Source organism: Anopheles nili, chromosome 2 (genome assembly GCF_943737925.1).
Source record: "Anopheles nili chromosome 2, idAnoNiliSN_F5_01, whole genome shotgun sequence".
Lineage (NCBI taxonomy): Eukaryota > Metazoa > Arthropoda > Insecta > Diptera > Culicidae > Anopheles > Anopheles nili.
In genome coordinates this window covers 45,942,733-45,960,949 of record NC_071291.1, presented here as the reverse complement: position 1 = coordinate 45,960,949, position 18,217 = coordinate 45,942,733, and the positions used below count along the sequence as shown (strand labels likewise).

Genomic DNA, 18,217 nt, shown 5'->3' with positions numbered 1-18,217 from the left:
GCTTGAATTTATTAATTTCTAGCAGGTGAAGAACAATTATACTTATTTTTAATATATGCCTCTATCGGAGTGCGTGTGTGCTGTTTCTAGTTCGGTATTGACTATAACTTCGGATGAAATGCAAATGCGAATGCGTTTCCAATTTGCTACTGAAAAGGATAGTAAAACATATTTATTGACGGATGGAAAAAGGAAATGAATAGACGGAACATTGGAATATAAAAAATGAGTTTAGAATTACCCGGCACCCTAATTCTGTGTGTTTTTTCGATTATACTATGTTTTGCAAGCATAGAAAACGTTTGTTGAAGTAAGCTAAGCTTAGCTTCACAATTGATAGATTGCATCAATCTTTTCTCCAGGCGAACATGCTTCGATCACGATACTACCCAAATGCACCTTTAACATGCACAGGCGTTCGCGGAGCAAACGCACTGAACACTGCACGACTCAAAGCATTGGAGACTTATTCCATGAATTTAGAATGAAAATTATTCGTCTATGCTGCATCACTGGGAGTAGTATACTATAAACAACACTGAACGGATTCAACTAGAATTAGTTCTTCTTTCGTTGAACAACAACCGGTCCGAGGTTATCACCGCATTCCTTATTGTGCGCACCATGTGATCCATCGCAGTAAGGCCACTGTTTAGAGTGAAAGGCAAATGGAACAAACGTTAGCGCATCATTTAATTTCTTGTTTTTGAGATTAGTTCAAACTCACATTTTTCGATTTCCAGCATCGGCAAAAGGCAGCCTTTTCCGCGATGTCCTCAATATCGATCATGTCAACTACTTTTGCCTCCTCCAGCCGAATCTTGCTGTTCGCTCTCTTGGATGGTTTTGGGCGAGCTTCTGGGCAGAACGCTAAGTAGGACATGTACACTACTCCGGCAACGGCTGCTGTCGGTGGCACCAGCGACAGCCAGTCCTTGACTGAAGTTGTTAGAAGAGTAGACAAGCATGAGCCATTGCATAAATCAGTGCACCAATATAGTTCGGTCGATTAATCATGGGTAGCAAAATGAGGGGTCCAAACGTTAAAAAAAAAAAAATCAGCAAATCTGCTTGAGCCAAATGGAGATACGTTAGGGGGGTGACACTTTTTGTAGAGCGTCTTGCGACAATTACTGTTGCAACTGTCATACAAACAAATCTTACATAATGCCACAAACATACAGGGCAAGATTAGAAGATTGAGCCTACTTTTGATAACACAAATGTGTGACGGCATGTTACAAAAATGGAGACTCGGTAAAAGAAGAACCCATTTTAAGATTTTATCCGCTGTACTCTTTTTGCCTTTCCCTCGCTCTATCCTGCAGTGCACTTGGTACTGTAAAAATGTTACGCATGAACGAACGAATGACTTGGATCGAGAAGCGAACCACACCAATCCGCAAAAGAAAGCTGTCGCAAATCGGCGACGAGTCCTATATTAACAAATTGCACCGAAATACTTACATCCTAACCGAAACCATCCTCCGAAGGAATCCGGAATTGGTAATCCAGAGAGATAATTTGGAACGGTTGTTTTCACGAGACCCGACAGCAGTTGCATGATGATGGATACAATTTATTGCACAAAACCTTTTTGCCAAATTTATCCCTTTGCAGGACTGAGAGCACACGTCGTGTTGTTAATTAGTCGAAAATATATCAGGCATAAACCGACTGGTAATTGAGTAGTGGTGTGCGATGCGGTTTCGGAGCAACTACTCCGGAGCGTGTGGTTTGCTCCGATCCAGCATGACGGATGGGAGTGGATGATTCTTCTCTATGATTTTTGTAATACAATCTAAAAATTGTAATGTAATCAAATCAAAAAATTTAAAATGAATTGTTTAAATTCTTATTATTCAGTTGAGTTTTTATTTTTTGCTTCATATCCAATTGTTTTGTTTCAAATTTAATTAGGAATTAAGAATTTTGAAGCAGAGGATCAGTTATAAATTTTGATCAGTAAAATAATCAGTTTCAAATGTAATGTGATGTTGGTAATTTCTTCTTTTTTAATTTCAGACTACTTGATACGTTTCAAGGTTCAACATTAGCTTCATTCGTAGCGGATATTCCATCAACGCCTAGGAAATGCTATTCTTCATCAGAGTTTCTCCTACGTTCACAGCCGTGACGTGTCCCTAGGATATTTACAAACAGGGTACTCAGTATGCAATTATGTTTATCACGTTCAATGTCTTATGATCTCCACATCACCTTTCCATTGATTTTGTTTGCGATTTATTTTGCGACATAAGCTCGCATATACCCACGCGCTAAACAAAGCGTAAGTAATTAAGTTAAGCATTTGAAAGATTGAGTAAGACCATTTTAATCATTTATTGATAATTGTTATGATATAGCACAAAAATACGTAAATATTTTAATTGTCTACTTTTGATTTGTTAACATTTAAGTGCATCATAACTCGACTAGGGTTGAAACGGTTTGTTTATGTTCAAACGATATCATCTGGCAATTAAACCGCGTATTGTACGTACATTCAACATAAAATAACGAATTGCAACGAATTTATAGCTTTTAGAGAACAAGTGTATGAAAATGGAAGGTAGACGAAGAGTAAAGAACAGTTCCTGTTTGGAATTCGAGGACATGCCAAGAAAATCAAATTCAAATCCAATGATCGTATTTGGTTAACAATGTGTTATGGGATATAGTTTGTAAAACATGTTTTTGTGCTTTTTGCAAATTCATGAGATCACTTGAATTTACTTGATCTTTGATTTTACCGAGGCAATCATTTCAACAGATAATCTAGTCAAAATTTTACAAGGTTTATTAACGTCAGTTGTCAGTATTGTGGTGAACTAGAAACATACTATAGAATGCGTACAACCGTATTGTCAGCTAACGTTCTAAACCGGATAGAAGAACGGATAAATCAGTTAAACCAGTCCCGTAAACCAAGCACTACTTGTTGAAGTAATTCAGATTCGAAGCGTAAATGGCCTAACTAATAAATGTAGAGAAAATATGAGCATACAAAATCTACACTTGGACGGTAGGATGGGGGAAAAAAGATATCTAGCTCTAGCATTAATAAATACAAAGGTAAAATAATAGATCATGTGGATCAGAGAATATCAACTGGATGGTTGAAAATTGGAAGAAGATTGGTAGAAGAAGATGATGGAAAATCCTCTGCCACCCCACGGTTCTCGATTTTCGTAGATATAATGGAAACGGTAGAGAGCACGGTGGGTTAAGCAAATTTAAAAAGGATATGCGTTTGTTGAAATACCCAGTTATTTCTCGCAGATCATTATAGATCAGATCGCTTCGATATAATCGGCATTGATCGGATGGCATAGCTAAATCGAGAGCATTCGATAAAGATCGAATTTAACAGAAAAAGGGAATTGAACATTTTAGCCAGATTAATATAAATAACGCGATATTCATTCCGATTTTAATGAATAAATCGAAAGCGATAAACATATATTTGAGATATTGTTCATAATGTCTGGGATTTCGTCGATTTGCACGATTTGCATTTGGATCGAACTAAATGGGAGTTTTTTTTGTGTTGTTCGATAGTTTTTAGCAAATTATGTATTCCTTTTCAAACGGTTTTCCTTACTTCCATTACAATGAAACTGGTTGTAATAGTTGGACGGAAGTTTGATTACCAGTGCCATAGAAAAAAGTTACAAACGAAAGCAAAGCAAACCTTATCGTAGATTTCAAAACGGGCATGAGCCATCTGATTGCTTATTGTTCGCAAGAAAACAGAAAACTTTGCGTTTTAATTTTGTTCATACAGTTGTGTATAATCGATACAACTAATGCCAGAACAAAAACGAAATGAAAATCAAGTAAGGTTTTGGAACAGCTGCAACAAAACCTAAATCCACCCCATGTAGACACGAGCTACTACAGTATATTTTAACGTTGATACAGGAGACCATCTGCAAATGATGGTGTACGTAGCATAAACAACTCAAAACAAAAAAGGAAGAAAAATCACAGATAATCCCCCGAAGTGTAGCCCGTGAAACGAAGCATTATATGTATGACGATGCTAGGAGCAGCAAACAATATTTAAATTTGTATGTAATTTAAGGCATATGTAATACGCGTCGTACATGACACGAAGAGTATAGATCATGCATCGTACTAAGCACACTACCGGTACGGGAGTAACAGTTGTGGGACTGCGGAAATGAAAACGTGAACTGCAAATCCGCACACACGTAATGTATTCAGATAGTGTTTAGTGTAAGCAGCGGTATGGTTGGACGCACGCGAACCATAATCGTGTGAGTTTCGGGCGGGACACAAAAAAATGGTACGGAGAAAACGAATTAGTGTTGTTACTAGAGCGGTGTGAGTTAAATAATGGGACATAAGTAAAATGCGGTGTGGCTTGCTCAACGTTGCCGTGTGAAACATAAGGCGACGGCGAAAGGGCAGTGTATAATACAAAAAAAAACCCTTATAAAATGAGATAAGAGGCGCCTCTCCACCCACAGGGATGGCGTCCTCCGGAGCGAAGATAAACTATTGTAACAAATAACAAGTACCCATAGTAAATAGTTGGTAGCTATGCCGTATCTGGTAAACGAATAATATGGTATGATACAAATGAAAAACAAAAATACAGCGAAACATGGTTGCATAATTGAAACATAAGAAAAGCGAACACACGCGCACAAACTATATTAAACGGTAGTACATGGATTGTTCTGTTACTTTTGGGCTACTACATTTTTCTTTCTCTATGCCACGTAGCAGGGTGCAGTTTGTTGGATGTAAAACTGCCTCAAGAGAAAGGGTATTTATAGGGAGCAGATTTGTTGGAGTGTCCACCGACGGACGCTGCTGTAATGGAAGCGTTATTTTCCCGCTGTACGCTGTAGTACGGCATCATCGAGCATATTTCTCTAAAGAAAAAAAAACATTTGTTGGTTGTTACTCTGCTGCTTAGAGCGAAGAACGTCACGTGGCTGTTTGTTTGCATCAACGTATGACACTGGGAGGTTGTGCAGGCAAGACGTAGTGAGAGAAGTAAAATATCTGCAATGTTTTAAAATCTGGAATAGGGTGCATAGATGAAGGGAAAATAAATGGTGTGGACATAACACGTTTGAAGCCACGTGGTAGAATGAAGAAAGGATCAAAATAGCCAACCGAATTGCGTATGCGTATGTTGCTTTCTGGTTCGTCTGGTTCCGTTCCCAATCCATTTCGTCATCAGATGGGTGTCTTTAGCGCTTTTAAAATCCAAAGCTACATTTTCCAGACGCAGGCAAAGATTGCCGCGTGTTTCCCGCAAAAAGTTTGTTTGCACGGACAATTTTGCATTATAGTTCCTGAGTGCCAAATGATGATTTACTAGAAATACCTTAATGGAATGAACCGTACAAAGCAAAACAAAAACCCGACACATAGACATGTAAGTTTAGTTGCAGAAAAGGAGACAATCCTCGGCACTGTGGCGTATGTGGACTGCTTTACGCAATAGAAATCAGTTTTTTTCCCGCATCCGTTGTTGTTCCCGTAGTAAAATGACGCACAGAATTACAGCGCAAGGGATGTTCAAATCAGCAGAAGCATTCACGATCGTACGCGTGAAAGCAACATTACCAGCCAGCGGTCTCGAACACAAGCGCGCCAAGCCGCTGGTGCATCGAGTACCATAACTTTGTCATTATTTACAGCAGCGTGCATTCAGAGCACGTGCTCGCAAACACTAGGTTTGGTTGATGTTTGAACGCATGTGCTAAATGATGGACAAAACATTGGAAGACGAAGACAAAATTTCGTAAATAAATGTTTATACATGTAAAAATGTACCGTTGTATGTAGCGTTTACTTGAGCGTAGATTGAAAGAATGCCTTCGAATAGCAATGGCAGTAGGCGCTGATATCAATCATTCGTGGGTTGTAACGTGGGGGCACTATGAAATGGTCGTGAAGCAAGTTTTATAGCATGGTTTACCACAGTTACTATAAACTAGTATGATTATGGCAGTATCTGCCACAACGTATATGCGTTTGTTTTGGATAATAATCTGCTTCCTTCTCAACTTTTCATTTCCGTGAGCTCGACATCTGTATCATCGTTAGTAGACGGCTTAACATACCAGCAGTGTGCGAAAAAATATCTAGTCGTTTACCACGTGGAGGAAAAGCAGTGTTTGAATTTCTTCGCATCGGCCTGTTCGTTATTAGCTCATTTCTTCGGATAACAATATAATCATATCAGTGTAACATACTTCGTATTGCAATGATAACAGCGATGCTTCGTTTTATCTCGCTTTTCAAATTCCTTCCATCTTCCATTCGTTTACTTCTAACCTAGACTATTTTGTCGATTATTGTTAGTACACTGAACTATTATTTATTTTTTCTCATTATAGTACACCCATTTTTATTCTTTTGCATTACACTTTTGACCACCATTTGATCAATCCTTCTAATTCCTGTAACAATTTTTTCCCAACCAAAGTCTCATATTCATTCATCCTTCATTCGATCTATATCTATCCATCTATCTATAGGATTCGTTTGGTTTCTTCTTTTCGGAACAACAATCTAGATTGCACTTACCCTTCTGCAAACGCATACACGACGCCGATGATCGTAAGTTAGCGCTGTATCGTTTACATTAGAGCTCAACCTGCGCAAGTGCAGCCGGTTCGTTTGTAACGTATTCAATACCCTGCGCTTCGTAATGCACCAGGCAAATTCTTTTTTAACTTAAAAAAACAAAAACTAAGGCAATTTTCGGATCGGTTAAGTACAATTAAATGCAAACAGAGTCCAAGCTTCGGAACGCATGGGTTTAATCCATGCGATTAAATAGACATTTATAATTCTGTTCGAAGACATGTTTCGCTTAAAACTAGAAAAAAGCTTCATACATAAATCAATTTTTCATATATTTTTAGTTTAAAATATAAAAATCAACCAACTTTACGATATAAAAAGCTGTCTTCCTTTTTTTTCTCTCTCGCTCACTTTCTCTCTTGTAATTTTCTTTCTTATGTGATCGTTTTGTCGATTTTGTAAACAATTCTCGCGTTAAAAATTCATCCACCCGTCCAATAGGGTCTTGTTTCGTATATGGACTGTCTTGTTTTGTATGCAATAATAGCATGCATCGGTTTGGAGCCATGGTTTTTCGTGTTATTTCTACGTAGCATGCTCCAAACGCGCAGGTATGCAACATCATCAATAGAGCACAACGGTTGTAAAATTCCGTTAATTTTTTCCAGTACTCGTACCGGTTGGCATGGAGGAAAGATACCACTAAAAATGTTAAGAAACCTTTGCTTAATACTACTGTTAAGAAATCTATCATTTTCGCGCAATCTTCTAAGGCCTTTCTGTCGTTCGTTTGAATCTACCACAAAATACCGTCGTTCGATGTTCGCGCCAGAAAAAGGTCGTTACCGCAGAAAGAACTGCGCGCCGCTTTTTTGTAAAGAACAATTTTGAAATAATGTTGGCCCTCAGCACACTCCTGTGCAACTGCAACAACGTTAAGGTGCCTTAACATTCGCTTAATTGCTAACAGTGCAGCAGACCGACAAATGCCCAGCCTTATGGTAAAAAAAACTTAACCTTAAAGTTACCGTACAGCTGTAAAAATGTACCTCGTTGCCTTGGGGAACTGTTGGCGGAACCTAATCTGTATAGTTTTGTCCTCCATTGAGTTGATCACTTATTGAATCCGTTCCAAAAGGGTTCGATTCGAAAATTGTACATTCCATAGATTTGTTCATTTTTCATCTGAGCCACAAACTGCTTGTCGGAATATGATGGGATTAATCGTCGTCGTTGTCGATAGTATGTAATGTTTTATTTTATACTCTGTAACCCACTCAGGCGAGGAAAGGCATAATTGGTGACGGTCGGTTTATTGGGGCTGTCGTGTTCGTGCATGCTTATAAAATTCGTCTCTTAGTTTCAGCTGCGTGGTTTTAAAGTAGTTACTCTAATACTTTTGTCGTGTTTAGCTACTCGTACCGTCATTTCTTTTTTTTTTTTCATTATAACAGCCGCATCGCAATACTAGCGCATTAGTGCCTGTGTATCTTCCTTCACGACGTCGGCACGATTGGCGATATTCAGGAATTTCGACTTACAACCGGCTCTAGCAGTGAAGGTCGGATGGGAATGGGTAATCGATTACGGAAAGCCCCTAGAATTGGCTCTCCTTTCGCAGTACCGTTATCAACGGTGGCGCCGTAGATGGTAAGGGTGGCGGAACTGCATCGGTGCCGTTAACTGTTGTGCTTGTCGTAGTGGTTGTCGTTGCGGAGGTCCTGTTTGTTTCCTTCGAATCTCCGTTCGTGACGTTCGAGCCATGTTTGACCGTTGTGATGATGGATTTTATAATAGCCGTGTTGGATGATTTTTCCGTTGTATCCCTGCGAAAACAGCGTTAAACAGAACTGAGTATGAGCATCGAGTACATATTTGCAATCTGCATGCACATGCAAATTTCAAGCAATAGCTTCAAATGGATTCGTAATTACGAGAAACAAAAATGGTACTTACCCGATTCCTTTGAGGTTCCCGATGTTAGATGAATTCAGGCTCAATATTTCACTGTTCTTGGCCGTTGAAGATGACTGGGACGTGTGAGTGCTCAACACCGATAATCGACCTGGAGAAAAATGAATCGCATCAGTACCGGAAACAGTGGAAGCGACGAGCTACCGACGATGCTTACCGACTATTTCCTCGGTCGTGGTAGAACAGAGAGTGGTCGTGGTCGAGTTCAAATGATCCCGAACGGAATCGATCGTTATATCCCCGATGGAGCTCGTGATCGTTTCGTTCGCTTTATTCGGGGAAGCGTCATCTGCGCTGGCCATACCATTGCTAAGTCGCGGATTTGAGGTGCCATTCGTCAAAAGCGTTGTGCTTGCTGTGAGCTTTTCAGTGGCCAAGCTCGGTTCGACTTTCGCAGCTGGCGCATCATCAACCTCCCGTTCAGATGTAACTTCGCTCTTATCCTGCGGCTGCGGTTCTGGGTCGTTATCTTCTTCTACCGGTACGTCATCACCTGGTGGCGTCCAATCTTCTACATCAATCATACCATTCGGAGCCACAATCTTTGTGGCCGACAGGCTGATTCGTTGTACTTCCGAAGATGACATCATGTAGAGCGCTTCACCATGGTTTGTGAAACAAAGTGATGATATACCACTAGCAAACAAACAAAAAATCAAACATGTTACATTCGATAATTCAAACGAATCAAAAGTAGAATTAAATCAAAAAACTAATTTTCTCTACTTACTTAATATCTTCACGGCGCACCGCAGCCGAATTTAATTGACGGCGAAGCTCCGGAACGGTCAGCACCAGACAATCTCCCAGATTGGTCAAGCATAGTAAACTTATCTCGTAATGCGTCGTTATATCCGACGCAGCGTTATTTTCATTTACGCTGGTATTATTATCGGCCGGTGACGTAGAATCTGCTGCCTGCGGAGATGATGCAGCCGTTGCTGGGGCTGCTTTGTGTACGGCTTTTGGCGGGCTCGAATGTACTACGCTGGAGGTTGGAACGGTGCACATGAATGTGGCGAACGCGATACGCCGTACGCGGGCTCCTTCGTGTGCGGTTAGCTTGTACTTGTTTACCGGCTTCAACTGTGGTAGCGAAAACACCTTAAACTGCTCCTCGGAAGCAATTAGCACACGATGCGGTGCTGGACCTGGTACGTTCTGAAGCTCCAATGGAACGCCATTCTGAAACGGGGCAGGATGGATACATTGAAATTAGATTAATCTGACACATGATTTTCTTTTATTTTTATCCCCCGATTACTCACATTATCCACAACCGCAATGCCAATGATCGGAGCACGATGCTTCATCTGGATCTCCTTGGCCAGTTTCCCAGTAACCGGTGGTGTAACTACCGCCGCCGCAGTCGTCTCATCAGACCCATTTTCTCCCGACGCGGCTGCCGGTGCCTTCGGCGGAAGGTGCAACACGAATACCGACACACAGCTGGAATTGGTGCCGGCCCAGAGTGTTGGAATGTACACGTTTTGATTGGTGATGAACGTTTGGGCGAACGTCAAACAGCGCACCATTGAACCCATGCCGTCGTCCACTGGGCGAGCCTCGATTTGGCGCTCAATCGGGCGCGTTTCTGCAGCCGACTGTTGATGCTGACCACCAGCACCGGCAGCATTGGGATTGTTTCGCGTTGAGCGACCTTTGCGTAGGCGCCGGAACGATTCACGCAACGTCTTTTTGAACGACTTTCGACGGGAAAGTGTTTCACCGGCACCAGTGAGATCTGTAAAACGAAAATGTCAAAACGTGTGGTTAGCATTGTGGAAGGCGCATTGCTTGTTTGTTTCCACATTTCTCCGCAATCTTACCGTTGGGATTTAGCGTGCATTTATGTAGCACCGGTGTTTGGTTCTGGTAATCGAACAGAACGAGTCCGTGAGCAGTTCCTGCGGCGACCAGTGACCACTTGCTTTGCATCGCGATACAGGTTACGGCTGCCGGTGGCAACACCTGGAGCACGCCAAGGAAGTTCACCCCCTCGATGATGGGTACATTTTCATCCAGCAACTGCCGCTTCACCTTCAGCTGATCGTGTCCCTTCCAGACAAACCCATCGCGATCGCTCACCAAGTTCATCGTTGTTACCTTTAACGGTCCGAGCGATTCCGTTTCTTCCGGTGCATGTGTAAGAGCATTAAAGTTGGCCATCACCACGTTGCCTGCCGTACCGGCTATAACTAGCGTTCCCGTTTGCGGGCACAGCTGCACCTTTTTCACCGCCAACCGAGGATCGTCCGAGTACGGATCGAACTGGCCGGCCTTGCGGAACGGCGGTTCACCATCTTCCAACTGCTCGGTGGAGGCATTAAGGTTGCTCTCGAAGTCATCACTGTTGTTAAACAATGGCGCCGTCTTAACGTGCAACAGCGGAGTTAGACAAACGTCTGAACAGTCCCAGAACTTCACCGAACCATCCTCGTGTCCGGTAATTAGCACATCTCGTTCCATGCCCTGCTCTTCATCATCCGCGGCTTCGTTTGGCACAAAACCCCCAGTAATCGGCCAGATTTTGCAGCTATAATCAGCCATCTGCAGCTCTCCGGCCAGCCTGATCTTGGAGTACACATCCGGAGACACTTGCGACACAAGATGGTTGCAAGTGACGGCCGACGCATGCAGCGAATGCAGATAGGGTGCGTTGATCTGCGGCAACGTTTCATCGGTCAGATCGTACGCGACCAGCTCTTCCTCTAACAGGACGACCAACACTTCCGCCTGTTCCGGTCGCACGTCGTTGAACGTCACGAAAAAGTCGATTACTTTGGAAGTGAAATCAAAGGCCACCTTCGTGCCGTCCTTGCAGTGCACCGAAACGCATTGATGTTCGCCGTAAGCCGAACGAGGCATTCCACCCGAGAAGACAACCAACTCGCACCGGCCCCGATGGCCTCGGATCAGCCGATCAATCGCCTTGCATGGGTCGGGACCGTACGGAACGTACTTCTGGTTTTCCGGTGGAATCGGACTGTCCAGGTCCCAGGTGGCGAATGATCCATCCGCATGGTACCACGTGAACTGCGTTGCATCTTGCGCAATGAACAACCCCACACTCTGCCCATGGCCGGGTGATATGAACGACTGCTTCACACTAGCCGACTCCAAGTCCCAAAGCACGGCCAGCCCACGGTTGTACGCGATCAGCAGCAGGTTATGATTGTTGGGCAGCTGCTTAACCGATTCTATCGCTCCCGGATTGAGCCGGTACGACGTTGGAAGCTGCTCCAGCACAACGTCGTGGTAGATGACCGATTCCTTCACGCTAAACTTGCGCACATCGAACTGGTACACGTTGCCACCCTCGGTGCCAATCCACACCGTGTCCTTCATGTACGAGCAGCAGAGAGAGGAAATTTTCTTCAACTTTCCATCGAACGCCAGGTTCTTGATGGCAACCAGCATCGTTCCGGCGGGTTCCCACAGGATCAGCTGGTTTGAGGCGGTCAACGATAGTAGTCGGCCGGTGCCCGGAATCCATTCCAGCATCTGTACAATCAGTTCAGCCGGATTGTTGCCGGGAGAGGTATGCTGCCCGTAGAACTCCACACCCGGACGACCGAAGACTTTGATGACACCACTGTTCGTGCCGATGGCCATCAGCTTGCTTTTCGGATCGTACGCCAGAGCCGATGGTTTGTGCGGGAAGCCATGTTGAGCCGTCTGGAAAAAACAAGTGAAGGAAACAAACCCGAACGGAAATGAAAATGAGAACAATAACGTAAATGATATACACACGACTCCGTTGACGCTGTCGTCGGTTGTTGTTGTCCACTTTCTTGATGGGAGAGATTTTTTACGGATTCACACAAGCATTTAAGTCGCTCGGTTACAGTTCCATATTTGGAACCCCTCTGGGCATGATTCATGCACACACTTGTGTTCATTTTAACCGAACGCATTGCAGTGAACAGGTTTTGTCTAAGTATTTAATACCCCCAAACGTAACGTTATGTGTTTCAAAAGCTGATAACATCTGGAAGTATTTTTGTGCACGTCAGGCCAGGGGCCTTTCATTTCGTTTGCAAAAAAAAAAACATTTCCGATCAACAGTAGATAAAGAGAAACTTATGAGGGAGGAATTTAATGAACGAATTTGGAAGAACGGAACATGCATCTAATTGAGAACCGAAGCACAACACTAGGAAAGATGACCTTTGCAGCCTACCATATGGTCCCCCAAGAGTGTAGTGAGATCATAAATGATATCTTAATTATCTAGGTGCAGCTGTGGTGGTTTGTTTCAGCAATTTCAGCTAGTATTTATTTCTTCACACTTAATTTTTTATTGCAGCTGGGCTAAGGCTTGTTTTTGTTTACCGTAGTTTCGACATTGAGTGTACCGTTTTTTTTTAAGTTTAAACATTGACTGTGCGTGAACGTGTAACTGGAATAGCTTCATCTTTAACCAAGTAGTGTTACATCGTTTTTGTATACATTTTAATTCAAATCGAAGCGCTTTTTTGAGTACATCTTGACATAGCTAGCAGGAACACGAGTCAACCCAAAAGCCTTCGAAAGGTGATTGCTTCACGGTCACCCGTCGAAAACTTATCTAAAAAGCCAGGAGTTTCTTGTTTCGCTTATCACGCACTAGGGATCAGAGCATACGCCCAGTCGCTGCCAATTCCTTGTTTCCGGTCCTTCAAAACGGCTTCCAAAGAGTGTACGCTTTGCTTGCTCCCAAAGTAGTATCGCCGACACATACAAAACGTTGCGGTATTTTAGGCAAACGAGTGTGGCAAACGAAAAACCCCACTGATAAAAAAACAGGGCGTAGGCAAGGGTTAATCGCAGTGTAAATAAAAAAAGGAAAACAGGTGAATCGAGCGATAACACATCGGCAATCTGATATGACACACCGATCGAGTAGGAAAAGGGAGGAAGCTGGCCCTCTGTAAATAGCGTCCAACCCGACACCACGCGGCGTTGAAACCGATGATTAAGCCTGTGTACAGGAACAGCGGAATCATTAGGGCTCCTCGTCGTTGATAGCATCCGTGTTCCGCGACTCAACGCTGTAGATAAGCATCCGGTGGGGTTATGTTGCAATCGATTGGCAGAGGAAGGTTTTCCCTCATAAGTACCTCGGTCGAACAATGGAAAGACAGATGGAAGGACAGAGTATCTGCTGCTGCAAGCAAACGGATATTCACACCATTTTCCTAACAACCGGATCTGATCGGCAGCTTGCGCACAAGGCGTGTGATATTTAAGCATTTGTTACTAAACAAAAACCTTCAAAATATCGACACATATCGTGTGACCAAGCGCGAGGAGCGTCGTGTACAGCCCATACAGCAATTAAAGACTTTTTGATAACAACCGATTGAAAGCAGGAAGACATGGGTGCACCTGCCTTGGTACACCTTGATTCGAGGGACACACTCGTTATCTCGAGTAAATATTGGCTGAAGTGGAATAACGAGGTTAAATATGATATCACCAAGCAGCTCGTCGAGCGGCCAAACATACATACATACGATGAAACGCTTTTTCACTATCCTGTTCGTGTTATCGCCCCGCCGCCGCGTCGAAGGTGAGATTTAAACAGAAAAATATTGCCTTCCCGTTCGCAAAACTCTATTTCAATTCTTCTGGCCAGGGTGGTTTCGATTGCGTGCAATAATTTACGCGACACCCAACCGCCAAACACTGGGGTTGTAATTTTCCTTATCGATTTGCCTCGACACAAAGGGCACACCCTGGTGTCTATCTACTATCACACCACATTCGAAGGCGGACCAGTTCTTCGATGCAAAAGTTTTCTTTTCCAACTCAACCCCCATCTAGCAAGGCTAGGTGTGGCCGGAACGTACCCTCTTCTCTCCCGGGAAAGCCTTGGGAAGATGTTTTTCCTGCCGCTATGCCGTGGCCGTGATTGAACCGATATTCCAGCCTAACGGGACTTTCCTCTCGCGGTCACCAACAGCAGTGTGTGTTCTCGAGTAGTGCATAAATTGTTCTTCACTGCGTTTGGATCGTCCAAGCTGCGCAATCGTGACATTCAATGGCTTAATGTCGCAATTATGAAACTCGCCTTGCTGGTGGTTGGTAAGAGATCTAGCCACTCGGTGCTCCAGCGGCAGAGATCGTCGTCGTTTTCCCCTTTTTTCTAGACTTTTTTCAATTCATTCCGTCGCCTCTTTTTGACTTTGTTCCTCTGGCTTTTCGGGGAGGCAAAATCTAGCACTCTAGCGCTCTCTTTGTGAGCGTTTTTTCTCCATCAAGCCCATCCGTAGGTTCGTTCTGGTGAACTTTCATCTCTCGCACACCAAAACGAAACGGTGTATCTATGATCGGCGGGAAGGAAAAGCGCGACTCCCTTTCCCCAAGCGGGGCATTCTCGAGGTCTTGGGTAATTTAACTAGCGCTGGGTTTAAAAAGCGTCCAAACACTTCCTTCAACTGAGCCAGGAAGCTGCTGGAAAGGGGACGAATACACCGTTAGTTTATTATATTGCGTCTACTGAAGGGGGGCTTGGCTTTCCAGCACAGTCAGAAAGGTGCACGACAACGCCAGAGCCGGGTGATTTCGCGGTTCGTTCCAGATTCCAGGTTGTAGTTAGCCCTCCATACACCGTGGTGTGCGGCCTCGTCCCAGAACTCCGTGGACATTTGAAGCAGAAGAAGGCGTCGTACGAGCGAAAGAAAGATGGAAAGTGGTCAGACAGCGGCAGGCGGGCAAAGGTTGGTTTGGTTCCTTTTTTATTTGTTTCTCGGTCTCTTCTTTTTCTTGTTTTTCGTGCAGCTTTGATTTTTCATGACGACGATGGCTCACGCTTTGGATGGAAGGAAATGGTGGTGGGCGCGAATGAACCTCACCAGCAGTACGTTATATTGGCCTTCGTGTAGGCAGCGAAGCAAGAAGCAAATCAAGAGGAGAAAAAGAAACTATCTCGGTTAAGATGATGCACACACCTTCGCACGATGTCGGGGAGCAGCTTTTGTGGGTTCAAATGTTTCCTTTCCCGGTAGAGCAGGTCTCCCTCCTATTCCAGGTCACGTTTAAATAAATGATCAGTTTCGGTCCCTCGCATAAGCACAGAAAATGTCAACGATCTGGGGGAAGCGTGTGCTGTTGTCCTGGAAAAACCTTTGAGTTGTGGATTACGCAAACACAACTCTACAATTCTTTTTCCATTCTAGAGCATTTTCCTAACTAGGTGGTTGATTGAAAATGGGAAAAAAACTGCATCGCACTCAACGCAGGCAGTGTCATTAAGTCCACAACAGTCGGTGTTTGTGATTTCGTAAGAAATGACCTCTCGTATTCACGCGATCAAAATCGCACAATAAAACCATTTTTAAACAATGCCAATGTGTGTCCCACCTGTCCACCAAGGACGGTGTATCACAACGTTCCAGAGGGGTTTTTTTTATCTTCTAAACGTCCATGCACTCATGCAGTGAATAGTGCAGCAACGAGAAAACCGAGTTCTACGGAGCTTCCTGACGCAACACCCAAGAAACACTTATACTATGTGAACGTAGTGGGAAAAGACAATATCTCGCCGACCGATTTTACAATTTTACTCACACTCACAGCTTTTTATGATTATTTTCATGTGCACATATGTTCTCGACCCCACAGTTTAAGTAGATTCTAATTAATCATTTCCCGCCTTGCTTTTTGTTGCACGAACGACGTTTCGTGTTCTCATGTCAACAAAAAAAACGAACAGAAAAAAAATGTACATTGCATGCAACCTGGTATGGGAAGTAGCTATAAATGTATAGCAGGTTGAGGTAGCATATAGATGGACAGGCTTTAATTTTTTTTAATTCAAAATCTAATAAACACGATCCGTGCACAAGCATTAGTAAAATGCGTGTGAGCCAATTGAGATTTCACAGACTTCCCAGCACAACAGTAATTAAATATTTATTTCGTTCGTTCCTCCTTTACTGATTTGGAAACAATACTCTAAAGACCATATCTCTCTACTATATCGTACAATGTGCGATCCAATACCACAACAAGCGACTCATCATCGAACACATGACTCATCGTGAACAGTTTGCGGTAGTCTCAATCAGATGACTCAATCGCGGAGTCTGAACCGAATCGAATCGGAAAAGTTTAGAGATTTCAAAGCTTCGCATGTTGTGCTTATTTAGCCAAAATGACGCGAAACAAATTAATATGCTAAGTCAGGACGAAAAAGGTTTGAACTGCAACAACTTTTTCCCTCACGTTCATGCGTTGATCATGCTTAGAAACCAGCAATAGCATTAATTATATCATTGTGCCTACTCAATTCATTTCCTTTAGAGGTTTTCTGTTTATTTCATAACCATGATAATAAAATATGAATTAACAATAAAAAAAATCCCCTATTGCCCTGAGTTAGGGTTGCAAAAGATACCACAGGACAGTAAAAACGCAAATTCCAGCTAGTGAGTTATATTCAAAACAGCAAAATAAGAGTGAGATAACTTCTTAGCTACGTGTTAAATTTGCCAGCCAAGCATGAGGTCACAGCCATCACCTGAAGGCAGGGGCATCTCCTTCTCAGCCCCGGCCCAAGGTGTTCAAGGTTTGATTTTTGTTCTAACATAGACGTGCTGCTTGCAGGATAGAAACTTTTTACTTGGCCGTTTTCGCGTTCCCTCCCCGTTTATGCCGTGACGAATGAAACCAGGAGTATATGCTAACCGAAGTTGCAAGAAACCGGAAAAGCCACATAAGCCTGCCTTTAACAGCAAACGGTACCGCGAATGGGGCGCAATAGAGCAAAATCTAAGCGAAGCTCAACTTACCCGACGAAATGCAAACAGCTCCTTCTGCAGCTTCTGCCGCTCCGTCGAAGGTTGTTGGCCTTTTCCACGTATAAACTTCAGCATTGTTCTGCCGCTGGTGTGGTGTCGGTTTAGAAGCGAATTGGCTATGATGCTCGGCTAGAGCTTCGAAATGAAACGCCAGCAATTTCTACACCACCACTTTTTTTTTCGTTGGCTATATTCGTTGGTTAGAGCTTTTCTCCTGATCCGTAGAGCAGATTCGATCCTCACAGGGCTTCTCCTCACCACGATCGGATCACTTCTCGGAGTCTCTTTCTACGCGACCGGGGGCACGGGTGTTTCTTTGACCTCTTTCTTGTGCACGAGACCAGGCCAAACAGCTCTGGGGAAAATTGACGGAGGCAAACTTGATTTTGGACGTTACGATCACGGCACTATCGGAGGCTCTTTTTACATCAAAAGTGTAACAATCACAAATTTTTCGCTACCAAGCATTCACGATCCAGCTGCACTTTGTGCACGATGACACTACACTCTTTTCTGCAACTCGCCAATATATCCCTAAATATACTCCTGAACTACTCGATGGAAAAGCGTGGAGTCCCTACAACAGTAGCACGAACACACAAACAATGTTGAAAAGGCACACTGCGGTGGAGAAGAATATGTTCGTTGATTTCTTTCGAGCCAACGCGTCGTCGTCCGCTGTCTGGTCGCAAATGCTTCAGTCCAATGAAAACGTTATCTGTTTGAAAAAAAGAGAGAGAGAGAAAGAAAAAACACATTAGTTCGTTCCGATGACACAGCCATCATCAGGCACAAAACGATCATTAATAGATTTCAATGATCGATCGTACGATTACACCATGATCGATCGGTTTCTTCCGTAAAAAAAGTCCCGTTCATTC

At 43.3% G+C, this 18,217-nt stretch overlaps 2 protein-coding genes across 3 annotated transcripts; both read right to left on the bottom strand.

The window, feature by feature from the left end:
• Positions 1–140: 140 nt before the first annotated feature.
• On the bottom strand, positions 141–1,619 carry LOC128731257 (CDGSH iron-sulfur domain-containing protein 2 homolog). The gene is made up of 3 exons (XM_053824364.1): positions 1,468–1,619; positions 728–939; positions 141–648 (listed from the first exon to the last, which is right to left on the bottom strand). The coding sequence occupies exons 1-3, from the start codon at positions 1,562–1,564 to the stop codon at positions 559–561; spliced, it is 399 nt and encodes a 132-aa protein (XP_053680339.1). The 5' UTR covers positions 1,565–1,619; the 3' UTR covers positions 141–558.
• A 5,218-nt stretch (positions 1,620–6,837) lies between these two features.
• On the bottom strand, positions 6,838–17,417 carry LOC128721506 (lethal(2) giant larvae protein). Of its 2 annotated transcripts, XM_053815262.1 has the most exons (8): positions 17,359–17,411; positions 14,852–14,858; positions 10,380–12,228; positions 9,819–10,294; positions 9,281–9,735; positions 8,708–9,186; positions 8,533–8,641; positions 6,838–8,402 (listed from the first exon to the last, which is right to left on the bottom strand). In XM_053815262.1, exons 1-8 carry the CDS (start codon positions 17,409–17,411, stop codon positions 8,174–8,176), a joined length of 3,657 nt encoding a protein of 1,218 aa, XP_053671237.1. In that variant the 3' UTR covers positions 6,838–8,173. The 2 variants fall into 2 exon arrangements, with proteins under 2 accessions (XP_053671237.1, XP_053671238.1); XM_053815263.1 differs by lacking the exon at positions 14,852–14,858 and having other exon boundaries at positions 17,328–17,417.
• Between the last annotated feature and the right edge of the window lie 800 nt (positions 17,418–18,217).